Consider the following 15594-nt stretch of genomic DNA (forward strand, 5'->3'; position numbering starts at 1 on the left):
CTGGTGCTCTGGAAGGATCACTGGTGGGATGGTGGGAAGGAAAGAGTGCTGAGATTTTTCTCTTCACAGACCAAGGTCATGCTGTAGATCATGGAAGTGATTGGGGTGGGAGAGACAAGGTCTCACGGCAAGATAGCTTGTCTGTGTTTCCAGCAAGTCTTTTTTATGTCCTCCCCAGCCCACCTGAAACTGCTGGCCCCAAGTTTTGGGAGGGTGGAAGAGTTCAACCAGTCCAAGCCTGTTCTTGGCACCCCTTGAGTACTTTGCTTTCAGCCTAGTCCTTGTGGGATTTATGGCCTCAGATACAATGCCTGGAAGGGAAGAAGCATCAGCGAGGAGACTGGAGAGCTGGTTTCACCTCAGCTGGTACCAGTTTGTTCCTTCCCTGATTCCTTTCCTGTCAGCTCTTTCTGGCACAAGACCTCCCTCATGTGTTGTGCTCTAGAGGCAGAATTGGGACTTTTTGGTCCCCTCCAGCCCTAGCTATGCTAACACCTGTATAGCACATACACCTTGGGCTGCTCCAGTGTGTACAGGTAAGCAAATCCTCGTCTGCCCTGTGCACAGCTTCCTGACTGGTGAGCATGTCGAGAAGGGCTCTCCTGCGCTGCAGAAGCTGGCTGGCTGCTCAGCAACTAAGACTAAAGGATTCAGGCTTCCAGTCCCTGGGTTTCAAGTGGGTAAGAGTGTTTTAGATTAGGGCTAATCTGTTGGGAACCCTGTCTGCTCAGCTCTGCTCCTTTGGGGTTTTTGCCTGAGGTCTGACCTACGTGCCTTTTACTTGCAGCCCCAAGACAAGGCATTGCATTCAGTGCAGTGGGTAGCTTGGCACTTGTTGTCTTTCCCTCTTCCAAGCTATTGCACATGCTAATTTACCTGGCATCCAGAATTAGAAGCATCAAAGGGGGAAGGTGATCCAGCTGAGTGTGGCAGGGAGCTGTTATGCTTGGGCTAGCCCAGGCCTGAAGAGGTGCTGGGTTTGGCAGCCAAGGTTGGTCTGGGTTGGGAGCAGCGAGGGTGGTGTGAGTCACATGCCTCACATGGCAAAACCAGTAAAGAAACCCTGGTCACCCCCAGCACAAAGCCACAGCCCACCCAGGGTTTCCCAGCATCCTTGCAAGCATCCTCCCATACCACACCCCATCCTCCATAATGCCAGGCAGCAGCAGAATTAAAGCAACAGAATTCAACTCCCATGCTCCTTGGGGGTACTGTCTTTGCTTTTGGCCAGGGCAAGAGAGGACTTGTGCTAATGGCTTGCTTTCTGTAAATGCCTGCTCTGAACTGCTGTAGGGCACAGCCCCCACCCTGGCTGCAGCTGCCTGGCACCCTGTTCCCGCAGAAGGGCTGATACCGGTTCCTGGAGTGGGAGAAGTTACCTGAGGGGAGAGTGCCCTGCCTTTAGCTGGGTGTGCTGTTTACAGCAGTGTCTGTCCCTGTGCTGAAGGACTGCTGAAGATGCTGAACCTAGTGTTACATGGTGGGACTGGACCAGAGACTCCCAGAAAACCTCCCACTCTGAGTTGTTTCAAGTGTGAAGACTGGAAGTATGGGGGTTGTTCCTAAAGTTGGCATCTTGTGCACAACTGGCCACAGGACAGCAGTACTATGTCCTTCTAGAAGATGACATGGGGGCATCATTGCTTGGTAGTGTTTCTGCAGTAGGAATGTGGTGCTCTTCATCTGCAGTAGGACTTACCCCTTCCTTCCTCAGGCCCTTGGTGAAGGATGGGATAGATCTATCTGGAGGTCTTCAGAGGAGAAGTAACACTCTGGGGCTCTCTCAAGGACTGGGTGGCTCTAACCACTGAGAGTCTCCTCTCATTTCTGGCTGGGAGACAAATGCCAAGTACTGGGAGCTACGGTCAAGGAAGCTGAGGAGCTCCAGGGAGTGCCAGGGCCAAGGTGTCTTCACAGGGCAGGTAATAGCTGCAGTTCCAAGAAACTGGCACATCTTTGTGAGAATATGCTAGAACAGCACTGGCCGGAATACCAGCTACTTAGAAGAGTTTGGTGAGGAGCAGGAAGCTGAAGTAATAGCATCTCCTTTTCAGAGAGGTTTCTGCACTCAGGGGAAGATTTTCAAGCTTGTGAGACAGTCCTGGTCAGTGACAGACCATCACAGGAGCTGGTTAGTTTTTTGCTGTAACTGGGTCACAAGAAATCCAAACTCAGGTCATTGTTCAAGTCCATGCTAAAAGTTGGAGGTAGGTTAGGAGCAAAAGGAGGTGCGAAAAGCTTGACACCACAGATTGTCTCCAAAAACCATGTATTAATTGTGTATTGTCATACTGCATCTTTGTTCCAGGAGGAAAATCACGACAGATCAAGATGCCTCAACTGTGATCTGGTCTGATCTTTGCTGTTGGCAAAAACCAGATTGTATCACTTCTCTCAGGTGAAGCTGTTACTCTTGACTTGGCTTTTTCACTTGCTACCTTGGTGCTGATTATCTGGGGACAGCACATCATCTTGCTAACCCCTGACAGGCAGGAGGTCGGTACGTGAGCTCACGATGTGTTCTGATGTGCTAGCTGAACTTCTCGAGTGTGAAAGTAATACCAGGATTACAGTTTTACTGGAGTGAATGTAGGTTTGGAGAAACTGAGGGGTTTGGAGTTGATTTTCTCCATAGTTATTCAAGGCACTTTTGTTCTAGAAGTACCTGGAATGGAAGATGAAGTTTTCAGACACTGCAGTTGTTTCCCTTATGATAAGGAGTCTGTTGTGTACCTCAGTTCTGCTTCAGAGGCACAGCTCAGGTGAGCAGAATGTATTTTGATTATTCCTGTTGCATAGCTGAAGCTGGAAGAGTCCACACAGGTGAGCTTTTTGCTATATTTGAGTACATCAGCTCATCTCTGTCTGTTGTGATGTCTTCAGCTGGCCATGGCAAAGCTGAACTAAACTTGTGCTGTGCTGTGGATCTCCAGCCAGTGTGAAAACCAGCTCTGAGAAGGCTTCAGTCAGCCTCCTTCTGATTATGTTGAGACTGCATATCCCATGATGGAGGAGTGCCACCTTTGAACTCGTACTTAAATTACAGAAGAGCTGATGAGGTCTGTTCTAGTCTGGTCAGGTCCAGATGTCTCAGGACAGGCGTATAACACGTTCTTCTCTCACATAATTTAAGTGCCCCACACCCTGTTACAGAGGGGTTGGGGCTCCAGAGACATCACAGCTGAGTCAACTGCCAGAATTGCTTACAAGTCCTTAAAGATGCTGATCAAGTGCTGGAACAGATCTCATGCCTTTTGGTCTGTGAGGGCTTCCACAGGAGCATTCTCCTAAGCCAGCAGAGAGGGTGACTCCAAAGCAGGTGAGTGCACAGTGCTTGCCGAGGGCTTTGGCAAAGACCTGGGTTGTGCAGGAGCTGGCAGCAATGACTCAGTGCTGGGGTGAGACCTGAGATGTGAGGTAGTGGTGGGGGCAGCTGAATGAAAGGCTGAGTATTAGAGAGGAGCTTTGGCTAAATGCTGGCCTCATCCTCCTCACCTGCAGTTGTGGTTGGGTAGAGGAGCAGACCAGGTTTCCCTTCTGGACTACAGCCACTGCTGCACACTTTTCCAGCCTAAGCAGTACTTCTGTATCACTTCTTGCCTTCACCATAAAGGTAAGCAAAGCCACTCAAGAAACAGCTTCCCCAAGCCTGAGGTTATCTAAGTCTGTAGGCTTAGATGTTCCAGGAGCAGGGCTCTGATGTGAGGCCAGGCTGAGCAGCTCCAGGGCACCAGAGTGGCCCAGGCTCTTAATGGGATGGTTGGAAGGGGGGCTTGTGATATTGCATCCCATGTAGCCACAGGTACCTCTAAGGGAGCTCATACCAGTTTTGGACAAAATTGGAAATTTCTTAGTTTACTTTTCTCTGTGTCTTAGGAGGAACCTGTTTTGCTATGTGGAAGAATAGCCAGGCTTTAGTGACTCCAATTCCTTGGACTCATGTCTTCATGTGTGCCTTCTAAGCCTTCTCCATCCCCATCTTGGGCTCTTTTGTAACTGCTGCCAGTGAGTAAGGATGCCCGTGGGATGGGTCCACCTGCTGCATCTCCTGGTGAGATGTTTCAGCTGTGGTTTGGTCATCTCCTGGTGTCCACATCCTTCTAGGTGAAGAGGATGCTGGTGTATGCCCTGTGGGCCTCCTCAGCCACTGAGGCAGTAGGATTTGGGAGATGGTTTGGGAAGTGGTCAGACCTGCCTCTTTAAACTGCCAGGCTGTTATTTTCTCCATACACTGCTTTATACTTGGAGATGTGCTGTAGGAAGGGGGTGACATTGCTCAGAGGATGGTGTGACAGCCACCATCCTGGCCACCAGCAGCTGGTGGGAAGGGGAAGAGGCAGATGGGCTTGGCCCCATGTGCAACCACTTTGCTCTTGCTATGGGTTAAGTACAGGGTGTGTAGCTTAGGAGAGCCATGGTACCAGCCCTAGCAAGGGCTGCTGGGACTGGGGGTGCCCTTGATCTGCTCCCCAAGACCCATCCACTGATGCCATGGCCCCTCTGCAGCACACAATGAGCACGAGAGCAGCATGACAGCAGCATGCAAATCCCACAGGTGCCACAAGCAGCAGGTAATGGATAACAGCACAGCAGCACCACCATGGCAGTAGGACACAGAAGCACGTGAGCAGCACAGCAAGGCGAAGAGGAAGAACACTCCCAGGTCCAGCCAAACTCCAACTGCCTCTGTGAAACTGGCTGGGGCACAAAGCTGCCAGACACAGCACACCCATCTCTCTCCTCCTGCTATATCCTGGGAGCAGAGCCTAAAGCAGCACAAAGCCTTGCTCCCTCCCTCAGCTTGTCTGCTCCAGGCTCCACTTAGCATCAATTATTCAGTGCCAAGTGGCTGAAGCCTTGTGGAGGCATGCAGCCGTTGATGAGCTTTCCATGTCGTGGGAGGTGGGCAGGGATGGTGATGAGCACAGCCGGGGCTTGCCTAAGAGCCAGTGTGCAGCGAGGACAGACCTGGTCTCCTGCTGGGACTGCTGGTTTGGCTGTTCCTGAGCCAGGAAGGACAGGAGCCACAGGGGGCTGCCAGGGCACCGAAGCTGAGCACAGCTTGGGGAGTTTGCAGTTCTGCCTTGGAGACCAGCCCTGGGAGCTGGAGAGCTGCTGTGACGACAGAAATGGCTCCACCAGGAAAAGGGGGACATTAATACTGGCAAATACCAAATGCAGAGGAAGAGGCAGTGGGAGGACCAGTCCCTGGCTGATAAGACCTCTAGGATTTAAGCAGCAGCCTCCACAGCATCTGTGACACTCATTTGCTGCTGGTCCCAATGATGTCCATCAAGTGGGTATCTGTAACCTTGGGCTTTGGGATTGTCCTAATATTTGTCCTCTGCGAGCAGCAGTCAGGTCCTGAAGGGCACAGGACGGGGCAAGGGGTACTGCTGGAATGACACAGGAGCTGTCTACCCTCCCATCCCCTCAGGGACACGAGCACCTCCCTGCTGCAAGGAGCATGCCATGACCTGGTGCTCCTGGCAGCAGCTGGAGGCCAGACCTTCAGTCCAGGCTGGACACCAGGCATGGCTTATGTTCACCCTGAGGTCTTACACTGCCTGGTAAGAGAGGGAAGGGCTTAGGCTTACCTGTGGGCAAGTCCCAGGGGTGGTCTCCCCATGAGAAGAGTCTCTGCAGTGGGTGCTTGGCACCCCAAAACCATACCTGAGAGCCCCATCAAGCACCAGTTCAAGGCTGGGTACCTCTGTGGCTCCTGCACTAGCTGGAGGGATGCTGTAAGAGGAGGTGGTGGAGCCATGCCTGACCCTGGTCCCTGCAGGAACAGGGTGAGAGTACCACAGCCGCAAGGCCACAACCAGGCAAATGCAGGGAGCCTGGGAATCAAGGATACCAATGAGCAATCTTCCTCCATTTTTTTTCAACAACCAAGTGAACCAAGGCTGTTTAATGGAGGAACACAACCCTCAAACCTAGCACAACTCACCTTCCCTTGGGGAAGCTGCCCTTCTGGACACTTCTGCTCTCTCCTTGACGGGGATGCTGTTTTAGCAGTTGGGTAAATGCCATTTCTGAACCCTGCACTGCCTGTCACGTAAGTAACCATGGCAGATGTTCAAACCTGGTCCCACCTGGCACTGCCTGAGAGCCAACAGGTTCACGGGAGCTGGTGGCTGGGAGGTGACACAAAGCAGCATGTGCAATGAGGCTGCTTGTGAGCACCTGGAACACAGGAGGGATGAGGTTTGCTTCTCTCCAGCCTGAGGATCTCACCCTTGGTCACAGTGCTGCATCCCTGTGCTGGCATCCAGTGTGAAATGGCACAGGAGATGTGCGAAGAGCTGCATCCTCAGGCTGCTTCTGTGACAGTAAACTGTAGTGTTCAGTGGTGCTGGGGCTTTCTTTTTGTTTTTCTGTGATGTTTCAGGCCAGATTTTAACCTGTTAATATAAATGAGCTAATTTAAGGGCACTGGAGAACAATTTTTGTCCCTGTTTGACCTCTTAGGTGTGGCAGGGCAGTAACAGAAACTGTAGGAAAACCAGCCTACAGCAGTGGGTGATAGACACATGGGGATGCCAGTTTCAGGCACTGCTCTTAAATCCTAGGGTGCCCTTTAGCTACTTCTGACCCCTCCATCTGCTGTCAGTCTTTGTGCCCTCTGTGCTACTGTGGCAGAGACAGATGCCCTGCATTTACCATAAACATGTTGCTTAACACTAAGTGGCAGCTTTCTCTCAGGGGAGCCAGAACACTGCTCACACTGCTCACATTTAACACCTCAAAGGTAGCAGTACCATTGTCACCAAAGCCCAGGAAGTCCTGGCTATGAAATCTGGGGTGTGTCAGAGGTACTGCTCACGCACAGCTTTTTAAAATGCATCTTCAGCTGTCAGCAGCACCACCTTACACTCCCAGTGGCTGCTGTAAACGTGACTCACCCAGCTCAGCCCTGACTCACGAGTGTGAGTCGCACCCACCCACCCACCTGCTGTGTGAGGAGCTGTGTCCACCCGCTCCCCCTCCCATCCAACCGTCCCTACACTGCCTACAAGCAGAAAAACAAACTCCAAACACAAAATCTTGGCCAAAAAACAAGCTTCAGCAGTGCTGCTGATCAGCAGCTGTGTGTCAGAAGGGATGCTGCCCTTTGCTCAGCTGGGAGAGGACAGTGGTAAGTAGAAAAGAGCATTTTGCTTTCCACTGCTGCCAGGGATGCCTGGATTTAATTACAATAGAAAATCAGGGAGGAAAGCAGAGATGGAGCAGGATCGACCTGTTGCAGCTGAAGCCTACACAGTGAACCAAGCTAAAAGTCATCAGGAGAAGGCAACCAGTCTTGGTGCAGCTTCTGTTCCTGTAAGAAATCTTGTGGAGTCTGAATTTATGCTAAACTTCTTTAACCATTATTACTACAACCATGTAAAACACAGCATCAAACAGTCTGGACAGTTTGGATCAGCATAAAAAAGAATGATTGACTTTTTTTTCAAAAAACCCCTTCCTTTAAGAAAACCAAACTGAACAAACAAAAAAGCAGACATAAAAATGTTTTTTTTTTCTTAAACTTAAAAGTAATAATACATTAGAAAGAGTCATGGAAGAAGCGTTCCACGCTGTAAACAAGAATAGCAAATAAAAAAGAAAACAGACGGTAGCCAGGCTCTCAAAGTGCATGGCCAAGAAACCCTAACCTCAGCCTCTGGCCCCTGCTGGAGCTGGATCTCGTGGCTCCTGCTGTCTGCCAGTGCTGCAGTCATTCAAAGTGCTCTATCACAAACAAACAACACAAAGAAAAACAAACTAAACCTAAAAAACCCAAACCCACAGCGTTGGTCTTTACATGGAAGGCAGCAAGGCCAGTATTGTGTCAGGGCTGCAAGGGCAAGGATGGGGGGAGCTGCTTTCCCATGCTTGCTCACAGTAAGAGTGGTTTTTGCTGAGGGGTCGAGACTGTTGCAGGGGGCTGGGCAGGGCTGCAAGTGGCTTGGTTAGGTAATTTGTCCTGCTGAGCTGCCACCCTCATCCTTCTCCTTCCCTTCCTATTCCCAGCAAAAGAGCTGAGGCTGGGCCAGGCCTTGCTGCCACAGACCCACCATGGCTGCAGCTTTGTCTGCAGCAAGAGGTGGAGGAAGAGACAGGAGCGGGCATCTCCTTGGGGGTCATGCATTGATATGTTCCAGCATCACACCAAGGACAGCAATGCATGTTGCTGGTGGTTACCCCAGGCCTGAAGATCTCTGAGGACCTTGCTACTCATTCCCATTAGGGCTTGCAGAGAAAGACAACTCCCACCCCTTCTCCATCAAAATTCATGTTGAACATCATGCACCAAATGCCATGCAGTGAGTACTGTGCATTTGACAGCTCTCCAAAGTTAGAGCAAACCTCCTTTTTAAATATTAATACTGCAAAACATTCCAGACATACTGTGTGAGGAGTCGGTGCACAAGCAACATGATGTGCAAAGGCTGTGTGCCTGAAATGAGGGAAAATGGGTTAAAACAAGGGGAGAGAGGTCTCAAGTCTTGCAAGCGTGATGCTCAGATGCATTAGAAGGAGTCCTAGGTGGGCTTCAAGGAGAGGACAGAGCCCCAAGCTACAGAAGCCAAGTCAAGATGTGACCAACAGCTCTCAGATGCTTCTTGTTGCTTCCCAGTGAGCTCCTGTGGCCAGTGGGCTGCTAGCAAAAGGCAATGGATATCTGTCCTGAAATACTGCTCAGGTATTTTAACACACAAATAATGTTTAACTATGCACAGTTATGGAAAAACATACTCTAAATTAAAAACAATTCACATACCATTGTCCTAGAAAGGACCTGTGGTGTCTTAAAACACAAATACTGAACATTCAAAGAGCACTTTTCCTCAAACAGCAATGCTTGACTCCTCACAACACCCCTGCGAGGTAGCTAATAGGGTTATCCCTGCTCTGCAGAGGGAGAGGATGGGCAAGGTTGGAGGCTCAGTGGAAGATGGGGCCTGGGACAGAGCTGGGGTTCCAATGAAAGCTGAGGGTGCTGTGGTCTGGCTGGTTACATCCAAACAAAAATCCAGTGCTCCCTTTGACACTCCCTGCTGCAAACATAAACCACCACATGTACACAAGGCAAAATAAACCCTGATAAATCGTAGAACCATAGAATATGCTGAGCTGGAAGGGATCCACCAGGATCATCAAGTCCAGCTCCTAGAACCCACAAAGTAATTTAGTGGAAGTTTTCTGCTGGGCTTTCAGGTAGGCTTTAGATCAGGTTATGCAACTGAAGCAGCCTGTGAGATTAAAAAATTAGTTTTCAAAGTCTCCTTAGAACTTAAAGGAGCTTTTGCCCAGGATCTCTGTTGAAGGAATGGGAATCCCACTTGCAGTCCCACCTAAGATGGCACTTGCAGCTACCCCTTATGGACAGCAAAGTCAAATTCAGCATATCTGGCGTAGTTCCTGCTTTTTCACTGATCTGCCTTCCTGATAAAGTCCCTTCAGCTCTAAGGGTGAAGTAGATGCTGGAACCAGAATTTTGGACCAGCTCTTTATATGGGGTGTTTCCCCAGATCCCTGCACATCTCCAGCCAATGGCCTGGGCTGTACAGCAGCTGCACCTTGGGATGGGGAGGAGATGGACAGACTTCTACAACTTGGTGCATGAAGGGCAAGTGGGCATGTGGGCACCCATCATGTCCAAGTTTCCTTCCTGTCATTAATTCTCTGTGGGCTCAACCAGAAGGGCTGAGATCAGGTTCTGGGCAATGTGCTCCCCCTTCCCCAGTTCCCATTCCCTTTCCACTCTGACACTTAACTTACTCAAAGCAAAAGTGGACTTATCTGGGGCACTGTGATTAGATGCCATCACATGTGCAGCAGCTTGGTAGTGCAGGCAGGTTTCCTGAGCCAGCAGCCCCTTTTCCTGTTTGGGGAACAGAAAGGCAGCGAGTCTGCTCGCTGTGCTGGCCCTGGGAAGGAAAGGCCAGCAGAAAGGGCACTCAGCCTGAGACCAGGCTCCACCTTCATCACTGTCCTTGTCACCCTGAGAACGTGGGAAAGAACCACTCTGCTGGCAGCCCCACACCGGGGTGACCAAGGAGATGTCCAAGGGACTCAGCAGCTGTTAAATCTGTCCTCCTAAACACCATCCACCACGGCAGCAGGAGCCAGATGCACTGCTTTGTGGAATTGCATAGAGGGGGCAGCGGGCTGCCTGTGTCCTGCCAGGAAGCCATGGCACTGCCTGGAATTCTGCTGCCTACAACTGCAGGTCTGGGAAATGAAATAAAGATCTATTGCTACAAAGGCCTTTGAAAGCAATGCTGTAGCTGTGCCGATGGGGGGTTGTAAAGAAAGCGTTTCGGATTCTGACACCTTGTGCCTGCTTGCTTGATCGTGGGTTCCCACAGCAGACAGGAGCAGGAGAAAACACGCAACAAACTCACCAGCCCTGCCTCTTCCCCCAAGTGATGAGACTTGGGGAGCTTTGAGGAACAAAAAATGAAAGCATTTTTCAATTTGTCCATAGGGAACACGCCAATCCAATCTGCTGGTGTCTCCTAGTGCTGGTGGGCACTGCTTCGTCTCCTCGCTGGGTGCTCGTACCAAAGCACAGCTTGATGTGTGATGGTGCTGTGCTGTCACCCTGACAGCCCTGCTGACAGAAGGGGATCCTGTAAATGGGACAAGGGTGCTTCTCCAGAACCCACTTCTTCTCCCTTAACTTCCCCTTCCCCATCCCCACTAGAACGTCACTGATTTGGGCATCTTTGCCAGGGAAGGAGAGCCTGAAAGGAAACTGTTCTCTGAGCGGGATTTGGCAACCTGTGGCGGTAATTTTGGTTTGGGGCTCAGTGGGGGTCGTGGGGCTTTCAGTGCATTTAATGGTTTCTGGAGGCTTTTCTGGACCTCTACCTCCTCTGGGTCTGCCATAAGAGGTGGTGGCATGGAGGTGGTAGGCAGAGGATGTCCAGTCTCTGACAGAGGCAACGCCACCTGCTTTCTGTTCAAGAAGTCCTGCTCTGTCGCATGGGCCAGGTGGAGGGGTGTGGTGGTTTTGATAATGACATAAGGGCTGTTCCCTTCCACCAGAGGGGACGGTGCCCGCTGGGCGGGGCAGCCCTCGGCCAGCCCCGCTGCCTCCGGCTCTCTGCTGGACAAGGTGGGCACACTGCCCCCCGCCTGCCTGTGCGCGGGCAGCGTGCCCACGGCCTCGGGCCAGCACGTGGTGGCACTGCCCGGCCCATTGTGCTGCAGGCTGAGGAGCTCTCCTGTGGATGCAGCTTTGGATGCCGAGCGCTTCAGGCCCATTTTGTCCGGCAGCACCGCCCTGCAGTGCCTGTCATCCGCCGCCTCCTCCCCGCGCTCGCTCTCGGGGGAGTCATCGCTCTGTGAAGTGCAGGAGAGCTGCTGGCAGCCGGCTGGCAGAGGATGGGGGGCTGCTTCGAGCACTGTGTCTCTGCTCAGGGAAGATGCCTGTTCTCCTGCTGGCAGGGCAGCGGGATTTGGCTGCCACACTGCCTGGTCCGTAGAGGAAAGCTCAGCGGTGCTGGAGTCGGGAGGAGCTGGCCTGTTTTGGAGAGAGGAGTCTAAGGAGCTGTGCTCAGCTGGGGCATGGAGGGAGACTCCATGGTCCACCGCGGCACAGCCAGGAGCAAGAAGAGGCTCCTCTGGAGGCAGGACTGTGGGCAGGAGGTGTTGCTGGGCCTGCGTCTCGCTTGCCTTCAGAAGAGATGATGGCTGCCCGTCCATGATGGGCTCCACCTGACCCTCCTCATCTGGTGGCTGCCCACCCGAAACAGGCACGTTTGTTGCTTCAACTGCTTCACTACCCTGGAAGGTGAGAATCCTCGCTTCCACCACTGTCACTCCTTCTGGTGTGCCAGGAACTCTGTGGCGATGAGGCTCCCTGTCTGGGGTGTGCTCACCCACCTGGCCATTCTGGCCATTGGCCGCTGTGTTCTCCTTTATGGCTACTGGGTTGAGGGAGAGCTCCAGGCCCAGGGGTTTCCTTGGAAACTCCTCAGGCTTTGCTGCATTGGAAGCAGAGAAAACAAAATAAAACCCAAACTGTGCATCAGTTTGTGTTTGCATGCCCTGAATGTAAGGAAGACAGATGCTTCCACACAACGAGCGCCAGCCCCTCTGGGCTACCCTGGCTCCCAGCCACACCAGCGGGATGCTCTGGTCCCTGCTGGGCTGCCCACCTTGCCCTCTACCCACCTGGTGGGGGCAGGTCAAACTTCATTTTGCGCAGTTCAGTCATTGACACCTGCAGCTGCTCGATGACAGCATCGTCCTCGTACTGCAGGGAAGCAGCAATTTTCTCCTGCAGAAATTCACGTAAATCTTCCAGTGCCATCTTCAGCAAGCGCTCTGGGGGATGGGAGAAAGGAGTAATAGCAGTGGCACAGATAAATTTCATGCTAGTACAAGCATGGGTTACACCACACTTTGGTTTTATCTGGGATTCTGTTGCTGTTCCCACTCCACAGTGGGAAAGCCTGAATGCTTTTGCCTCTCTCCCATCTTCTCACTATTGCTCAGGGTCATCAATACATGTATATATCCATACCACCTGAGCAGTAGCTTCTCAGTGGCAGGACAATGGCAGGGCTGGGAGCTGTGCTGATGAGGATGCAGGGTTTAGGCCATTTCTGGAAGTTCTCACCAATGCCTCTAGGAGGAGGAAAAGCTCCATGAGACAGGCCCTAAGCGTCAGGCTGAACAGCCACTGCCGGCAGCTGCCACCACCAGCCAGGGATGCCAACCTGCACCAGCAGGCAGGGATGCAGGAAGAGGTGGTGGCCATTACAAAGGTTGCAGACAGGGATGGGATAAGGCAGAAATGGGTTGCAGGAAGAGATGTCAACCCGCACTACACATTCCTCAGGGAGGCGAGATTTTGCAGCCAAATGGAAACATCTCCCTGCCTGCCAGTTTCCCATTTTCTGCAGACAAATAGAATACTTCAAGATTTATTTATGGATAGCCCATTCTTCATTTAACTGAGGGAAGAACAGGGTGGCTGTTTGCAGAAGCCAACACATGCAGTCCCATAAATTCTGCTGCCCAAAGGTTCTCAGCACACACTCCTGCCCCAGATGAAGGCCAAAATTTGAGTGACACAGCAAGGCTATCAATTTATGGGAGTGAAGGGATTCAAAGTTACAAAGATCTTGAGGTAGAAACATCACTGCCTTAGTGTTATGCAAGACAACCAGGTTTGGATCATTTTAGAAGTGTATTACTGGATTTACTTGTCCCTCTACAGACTTTTCAGTTGAGCCACCACATAAAATTCTGCAGACAGATGGGCTGCTGTCTGTATTGCCCCTAAAAGCAATATGTGGGGCAAGGTACATAGGAAGAGGAGCTGGGAGCATTTCACGTGTGGTTTCTGTGTGCTGAGCACAGCAAGTCAATCCTTGTGGCACCTCATTTCCTCCCCTGGACTGTGCCTTTTGTGGCCAGCGCAGGGCACCAAGAGGCTGTAAGTGGCCAGCAAGGCTTTTCAGGTCAGCAGCACAAGGGTGGCCCAGCAAAGTGCCACCAGAGCCATAGGGGATGCAGTCACGTGGGACCTTACTTTTGTGCAGTTTGAGGATGGTGTAAGCCATGGCTGTCAGCACTCGCTCCCCTTCCAGGATGTAAATATCCCACAGCCGCAAGGTCAGCGTGAATGGGGTCTGTTTCAAACACACAGACAAATCACAAATGGGATGATGCAACAGAGGCTGCTGCCATCACTGCATCACCTTGCACCAAATCACACAACAGGGCTAGGCTTTGCAAGTCAGGAATTAATGTAAAACACAAACATGTCTTTTATAATCTATGGCAATCTTAGCCTTGAAGCTAATGAACTTGGGTGGCTGGGGAAATATTTAAAACCCATCCATGAATGCAGAAAAAAGAGAAACTTCCCTTACAAGCATGCTAGCATGGGATTCCCCTACCCTGGAGAGAGTACCATAATCTTTCAGCCTTGTGAGCACAAAAACCAGCTTCTGTATCCATCCAGGTTTCCTAGGAGGGCTATTTATGGGATAGGTCTGAAAGCCCAATGATGCATCACTAGGCATTAAAAAAAAATCATTCATTTGGTGTCCAAAGAGGAGTTTTTCTTATATACAGGCTTATTTCTGCCTGCTAAAAACACCTCTGCAAAAGGTTTTCATTTGCACCCAGACCCAATCTGACAAACAGGATTGAACTGATGCCCAAAGTGAGGGAGCAGCCCATACCTCCCACCAAAGATTGAGGCACCTCACCAACATAGAAATTAATATTAATCCTACTGAGATGTTTAGGTTCAAATTTAGGATACTGCACTGACTCTCCAGAGTTTGGCACAACTGACCATTGCAGCTCTTTTACCACACACTACTGCAGTGAAAGGGATTGTACATTTTATACAGCTTTTAGTGGCAAAAGGAGTGAGTTCCCTCTCGAGGGGAAGGGGCCATCCACTGTTTTATAGAAGACAGTGCAGCAGAAAATTGAGACTGGAGCACACAGATGTCCTAAATATTAGCAAGTCTGGACATTGCATTCAAGTCCAGTAAGCACAATGCTGACCCTAAAAATAAAGTAGTCTTGGCTCAGAACTAGCAAATTAGCTCTGGACAAATCAGGGTAATTTTCTCTCACTTCCACCTTTCCAGTCCCAATCGGCTCCTTTGCCTGCAGCTGCTGCACTGCTATTTGTTGAGGTTTGTGCCCCCAGCTCTTCTTCTTTCTATCTTGTCTCCGGAGCCAAAGTGAGGTTAATTGCCTTTGCAGCAGTGCCAGTGGGCAAGAGAAAGATCTCTCCTGATTCTGGAGTTTATACTGCTGATGCTGAGCCATCTCCCTGCGACTGCTTGTGATAAGGCAGCAGGAATTGGCTTGTCATCAGTGACATGCAGTTATTTTTACCGTCTCCCTTATTAATTTTTTTTGCCTTATGAGAGTGTGCATAATATCACACCTTATAAAATATTAATATCTTCTTCAAAGTATGATATTTACAAAAAAACACAGGCAGCTTAACCATGCATGCAAACAGGAGAGCAGCAAAAAACCCCCAGAGCATCCTCACCCGGTCAATGAAACACTGCAGGAACCACTTGGTTGTGTAAATCCCGGTGGTCATCTGCTCCTTGTCCTGGGGGAAGACAGCAAAGAGAGACAGGCATTTCACCAGGCTGGTTACTGGAGGTTCAAGCAGCTCATAAGGCTTTGGGGGAGGCTGGTTGGTTGGTTTACTTATTCTGGGATCTGGGTGCAGGATATGGCTGTGGTTCATCTCCCATCTCCCAAGAAAGCCCCTGCTTTACACACCAGTGTTGAAGCCCTGCTTTGGCCCTTTGCCCAAGACACCCACTGAACCTGGTCCTCAATATGGCCAGACTTCAGCCATAGTATTGGAAAGGAATTTCTGGGAGAAGCTTTTCTGGCCTAATACCTACTCTAGGGATTTATAAAAAACTTTCCAGGAACTCAAACAACTTAATCCTTGCAGACTACCATTTTTGTTTCCATAGCAATTCCCATGTGAGCCTCTCAGAGCACAGCCAAGGCAGCTTTGGAAGGACCACCTCATTTACATGGCATGGCTGCTGCAGGAGCAGGACAGCCTGACAGGCTAAGGAAAATTCT

General features: G+C 50.8%; 1 protein-coding gene across 6 annotated transcripts in view; it reads right to left on the bottom strand.

Moving 5' to 3' along the window:
• Nucleotides 1–111: 111 nt before the first annotated feature.
• Nucleotides 112–15594, bottom strand: part of LOC121360993 (USP6 N-terminal-like protein) — an 84492-nt gene continuing 69009 nt past the window's right edge. For 3 of the 6 annotated variants that reach the window (XR_005956278.1, XR_005956281.1, XR_005956282.1), the window contains 5 exons: nt 15035–15100; nt 13541–13640; nt 12175–12327; nt 10398–11984; nt 112–6407 (listed from right to left, as the gene is read on the bottom strand). Coding sequence is in view for 1 of the 6 variants with exons in the window: in XM_041481258.1 (XP_041337192.1) it covers nt 10696–11984; nt 12175–12327; nt 13541–13640; nt 15035–15100 (1608 nt within the window). In the remaining 5 variants the exon portion in view is untranslated. The other 3 variants (XR_005956279.1, XR_005956280.1, XM_041481258.1) reach the window with 3 other exon arrangements.

The sequence above is a fragment of the Pyrgilauda ruficollis genome, unplaced genomic scaffold, assembly GCF_017590135.1.
Source record: "Pyrgilauda ruficollis isolate IOZ18807 unplaced genomic scaffold, ASM1759013v1 scaffold55, whole genome shotgun sequence".
Lineage (NCBI taxonomy): Eukaryota > Metazoa > Chordata > Aves > Passeriformes > Passeridae > Pyrgilauda > Pyrgilauda ruficollis.